Genomic DNA, 6,037 nt, shown 5'->3' with positions numbered 1-6,037 from the left:
GAGAGAGAAACAGAGAGAAACACACAGAGAGAGAGAGAGAGAGAGAGAGAGAGAGAGAGAGAGAGAGAGAGAGAGAGAGAGAGAGAGAGAGAGAGAGAGAGAGAGAGAGAGAATAAAACTGTGAAAGACCATAGCCTCTTTCAGCTTAAAAGAACAATGTTCGCTCTTCCGCACATTTTACTAATTCTCAGCACGCTCGCAGCACCTCCACTCTTCCCCTTCCCTCACACTTCCCCACCCCTCAAACAGACCAGTACCAGTCCTTTCTTCATTTATCTCCAATTTCCTCAATCCACCCACTTTCTCTTCTCCTGGGGCATTCGCTCTTAATTCCTAAAATCTCCTACTCCTTTTTCCACCCAATCATCACTACCCCCCTCCTCTCCGCTTGCCCTATGCTGCATCGCACCCCTCCCTTTTTTGTTCTAAGACCACTTTCCCGTCCATATTTTCATTATAATAATATTTTTTTGTGGCACCGCTAACACTTGTCATCCAACTAGTAAATTGGCTTCTTTTGACGCGCGCGCGCGCGCGCGCGCGCGCGCGTGTGTGTGTGTGTGTGTGTGTGCGTGCGTGCGTGCGCGCGCGCTTTGTTTTTGCCACTAATATTCCGTTCCTGTCTCTTCAATTTCTTTTTTTATTTCTCTGTTTACCTTCCTCATCGTTTCCTGAGATTCATCCTCGTAACCAAGAGCCATGAAGAAAGGCCACGACGACTGACTGTCTCATGGTGAGGGATCAAGCAACTAAAATAAATGATTGGATCGGTGTTGTAATCCGTACATTTTTGTTTGTATCTCGAGCTCAAGTAAATATCTAAGGTTGTTTTTTTTGCGATGTTGGTAAAGAGAATAAAGCAAAGGAAATAACAAGCAAAACAACTTGTAATGATCGCAAATGCCACAACTCGTTGCAGATAGCAGCACCTTTCCATTTCCTAAAGTCGGTGTGTTTATCTGCCTAAACATTTAATTTATCATGGATAGTTGGTGTAACCTTATAATGACTTCTTTTGTGACCTGCAACCACTTTTGTTTTTGAAAAAAATGTTCCACAAACAGAGCAGATGTTTAAAATTTAAAATCTATTTACTCTCGATTTTTAAAGTTTTACAATTTTTAATAGTAATATTGACCAGAGTCAGGCCGAGCAATGAGCTGTTGAGAAAAAATTATGACCTTATGCAGTTGCGAGCGCCGTAAAACCCCATACTAAACTAAGACAGAACAGAGCAATTGTAGTCTGTTAGGACAATGTTAAGGCCAGGACATGATTGTGTAGCTTTTATTGCTCGTTTGGCTAGAAAATCAAGACACTGAGAATCTAGATATCTAAAACCAGGTATAAGTTAATGTTGGCTCACCATTGGCCATTTGGTAGGAATACTTTGCTTTAATTTTTTTGGCCAGGTCAACTTGGAAAAGCCCTCTAGCTTGATCTAAGTCTAAGGCTAGATTTGGCATATTATATTATATTATATTATATTATATTATATTATATTATATTATATTATATTATATTATATTTTATATATATAAACGGTCGAAGACTAGATTTTTTGTCCAACTATGTAAAATGGATGGTAGAATTTTCATTTTATAATTTGCTACACAATGCGGGGCATATCCCTTGGGCAAATTAACGGGTTATTGTCCCTCTTAAGATTAATATTGCACGAACATGGAGTTCAACCTGCAGTTAATAATCCGGAAATTTAGTCTCGGGTAACCTAAGGCCCGCTTCTTCCTCTCAATGAATAATTCTAAGCACATTTTCACAAATGGCCTGCTGTTGCAGGGGCCATGGAGAAGAAATCAATGGACACTGGGGTGTACATGGGGGCACGTATACCCATAGGTAATTATGTCTGGGAAGAGTCAGTAAAGTATTAGTTTGTTGATGTTTTGAGGATCATGATTGTGTTAAAGAGAGAGCGAGAGAGGGGGGGGGGGAGAGAGAGGGAGAGGGAGAGGGAGAGAGAGACAGAAAGAGAGATAGATAGATAGATAGATAGATAGAGAGAGAGAGAGAGTGAGAGAGAGAGAGAGAGAGAGAGAGAGAGAGAGAGAGAGAGAGAGAGAGAGAGAGAGAGAGAGAGAGAGAGAGAGAGAGAGACTAAGGGTGGGGGTGGGGGAATGGTGAATGGTGCAAAATGGACGAAAATATATATAGAAAGGCTGGAAAGCGAGACAGGTATAAAGCAATCATATTATACCATTGCTCCCCGTCTGTTTGTCTGTCTGTCTGTCTGTCTGCCTGTCCCCTCTCTCTGTTTCCTTCTCTCTCTCTCTCTCTCTCTCTCTCTCTCTCTCTCTCTCTCTCTCTCTCACTCTCTCTCTTTCTCACTCGCTCTCTCTCTCTCTTTTTCTTCCTTTCCTTCTTCCTGACCTACCTTCGAAAAAAAAAGTAAAATATGCCCGCGCATACCATTGTTCTGTGCCTGCCTTCTTTAGATTACATAAAAGTATGAGTAGACATGAAAGCAAGACCAGCGAATGTAGAGGGAATAAAAAGAGGGAGCGGGCAGTGAGAGAGAAACATAAAAAGGAGGAGAGAGAGTGGGAAGGAGAGAGAGAGAGAGAGAGAGAGAGAGAGAGAGAGAGAGAGAGAGAGAGAGAGAGAGAGAGAGAGAGAGATGTCAGGGAAGGGAAGGGAAGGGGTGAGCTGTACAGGTAGTTATGTTGTGAAAGACGTTTTGACAATGGCATAAAATGGCAAAAAGAATCCTTACGCTGAGAGGCAGCCAACACACGCTAAAGGCCACAGTGATGAGACCCAGGAACCAAATCATCTGTGCTTCCATGTCTGAATGCTTCTTTTTCCGGATCACGTTGCCCTGTGCGCTGAGGGCGCCACTATTACTCCCAACGGACACCTTCCTGCCTGCAGATGGAGAACCTTCCAGACTCCTCCGTTTACGCACGCGCAGAAGAGTGATCACAACAGTAGTGTTACAGATGATCATGACAGTAGTAGAGATGATGTTCAACATGCTGAAGGAGCCCGCAAAAATGGCGTCGGTTGTGCTGTTGGAATGGAAACTCAGAAAGCACCAACTGCCGGGGAACTGGTGCTCGTAACTGCCGAAGTTGAGGAAGGGAAGGCTGGCGAAGAGTAAGGTGACCACCCAGCAGATGAGGAACGTCATCTGGGCTTTGAACCGGGACACTCGTCTGGCGTAGTAGTAGGAGAAGCGGATGGCGAGGAAACGCTCCAGGGACATGCAGCCCACGATTAGATGAGTCACAACACTGATGGAGATCATTATGAAGCCATGATAGATACACAAGGGCATTCCGCCCACCCATTGGAGGTTGTTCAGGTACATGACGATAGGGACAGGTCCAGTGGCTAGTTGGCCCAATAAGTCTGTCCACGCCAGGCCAGCCAGCATCACAAAGAACACTGTTCTTCTGGCGTGAGCCTGCTGAACAACAGAAAACAAGAATAAGATTAAAGGACTCATCGCACTTTTATAGCGTTCGTCTCATCTTGAAAAGACTGATCGCATATTTACAGGGCTTTTCGCTTATTAAAAGGACACGTTGCATCTTTAAGGGGGAGTTCCACCCGAGAAACTGGTCATTCGCTAAAAAAAAAAAATCATAATATTTTGCAATTCCCCATTGAACACCAAATAGTTGAAACATTACTGAAACAGAAAATAATTTTCAACAACATAAACAAATATGGAGGACGTAAAGTACCTAAAATTGATATATTTCGTACGAAGATCACAATATTAAATTTAATTATTAATGCACGTCTCTGCGGGCAAATTTTTTATGTTCAAATCAAAGCTATCATAGCAAATTTAAAATAAACGTATAAACCAAATTTGTTCACAGCGTGTCATAAATAATATTAATATAGATGTTTTGACGGGTAAACATTTTGGCAACATTGGCATATTTCTTTCATATGTAAAGATATTCAAAACCTCGTATAACATACTGCACCATTTGCTTTGACCCCCCCCCCCCCCAATCCCCTTTTAAAAAAATGTCTAAAGTTTGAAGGTAATCATCCTAGAAAAAAAAAGAAATTAGGCTGCGTGCAGAGAACAAAATCGTTAATTTGTGGAGAGGAAAAAAAGGACTGTATAAATTTAGGTATCAGATAACTCACCATGACTTTCGTGCGTCTGAGATAGATAGATCGGAAGATATATACTATACCTAAATCGACCGACAGATACGTAGATAAAGCTTATTTCCCCTCCAAAGACAAAAAAAAGTGCAGAAAAAACAATAACAGTAATGATACGACCACTAACAACAACAACAATATAACAACAGCAACAACAACAACAACAACAACAACAACAACAACAACAACAACAACAACAGCAACGACAGAAATATAAATACTCCAACAGCAAATACAGTAACAGTAGCAACAGCAAAAACAACAGTGGCATTATCAAAATTTATTTATAGAAGCACGCCAGCCATCTATGTCTAGGTGCTGTTTTAGCCTCTACAATGGCAACAACAGCAGCAGCAACAACAACAATAAATCGAAAATAACATAAAAACAGCAACAACTACGGTCATGCCCCCCCCACCCCATATAAAGCGCTGGCCGCTATCCCACTTACCTCTCTCTTGGAGGAATACAGGACAAGCAGGGCCAGTACGTTGCCAAGGACGCCAATCGACATCATGAGGATTGGGTAGCCCACACTGATGGACAGAGCCTTCTCAGCGGAAGACGAGTTGTTGGTGGCATTCCGAGAACAAGCGTCAATCTGGGTGCACGCGGACGTGTTGCCAATTTGGATCTCAGGACCATTGTTCGTTGATGTTGTCACTTTGTACCACATTGCAGAGTCCATTTGGAGTTCTTGGCTCGACGAAGAATTTGCTTTTGAGGTAGCCTGAAAGGAGACATAGTTTGTATGTGCTTTTGTCTGAGAGTAAAAGTATCCTAGTATGACGTGAATTGACAGGAAAGCGAACACGTATAAACAGGTTTTGTGTCAGATTCAGTTTGATCTGCGTTTTTCTGAGAAAAAAATACGCTTCCATCGTCAACACAGATTAACTTTATAATTAAGGCGGCGGACGGCTTCAAACAAGTCTGACAGGGCCGACTCGGGGCCGAGTTGGATACAGCATATAAGCAGAAAAACTGAGATGCTTACTAACCACATGGAAATCATACTCAAATCACAGACTAAAAACCTTCATTGCCGCTCTTTGCTCTTTACAAAACTTCACTACTAGGTGTGCTCAACATGGGCACGCAAATGAAGGGCAAAAATATACAGATCTCAATATTGTCGAGTACACGATGCCGCTTTCTCTCCCCACCCCTTATAAATTGTCTGAAAATTGAGCCGAATGGGGAACCAGAACTATGCCGTAATGGACGTTCTATGATGTTATGATACATGTGTTTGGGGAAAACTCAGATCAAATGCATAAGAAACACGTTCGGCAATGACAAAAATTGGAATACTGCCTTACAGTACATGTATATGGCCCATAAAATATGACACTAGATGTAAATGACTTTAATAACTAAAAAAAACCACTTTAAAAAACTTGATTTTACAAGCTTATGTTTCAATGGGATGATTCTTTTAAAAACTGCAACACCGAAGTAGACTTTTTTCTTTTTTTTTTAGATGTTTTGTTTTTTTGCTTGTTGGTTTTTCGGGCCTCTGTTACATAGATAGATAGACAGACAATATATTTTTCTATTTTCAGGAAATAAAAAATAAAAAATCGGGCTCCGTCATGGGGACTTATCTATCTTTTTGCATGTACTTGCCAACTTGAAACTCTGTAGCTGTCGTAGTTTTATGGGAAAAGTGACACATGTGTTTCCAAGTTGCCAAATTTATAATATAATAGATATTTTGCTAACAACCAAAATCAATTTAAAGAGGTCAAAATGTCAAATCAAGGACGTTATGACATACCTTTCTCTTTATTTAATTTTAAAGTTGAACATTTAGGTTGTGAAAAAAAATAGTGCCCTCGATCTCTCTCTCTCTCTCTCTCTCTCTCTCTCTCTCTTTCTCTCT

General features: G+C 41.2%; 1 protein-coding gene across 1 annotated transcript in view; it reads right to left on the bottom strand.

Moving 5' to 3' along the window:
* LOC101863285 overlaps positions 1 to 3,943 on the bottom strand; it is an 11,004-nt gene extending 7,061 nt beyond the window's left edge. Inside the window, exons 1-2 of the mRNA XM_035971362.1 lie at positions 2,674 to 3,943; positions 657 to 727 (exon numbers count right to left, since the gene is read on the bottom strand). Of these exons, the coding sequence (XP_035827255.1) occupies positions 657 to 727; positions 2,674 to 3,469 (867 nt within the window). The 5' untranslated portion in view covers positions 3,470 to 3,943. The remainder of the gene's footprint in view (positions 1 to 656; positions 728 to 2,673) is intronic.
* Positions 3,944 to 6,037: the final 2,094 nt, after the last annotated feature.

This window comes from Aplysia californica, unplaced genomic scaffold (assembly GCF_000002075.1).
Source record: "Aplysia californica isolate F4 #8 unplaced genomic scaffold, AplCal3.0 scaffold00423, whole genome shotgun sequence".
NCBI classification, from domain to species: Eukaryota; Metazoa; Mollusca; class Gastropoda; order Aplysiida; family Aplysiidae; genus Aplysia; species Aplysia californica.
The sequence above is the reverse complement of the archived record's forward strand: the minus strand, read 5'-3'. Positions and strand labels throughout refer to the sequence as shown.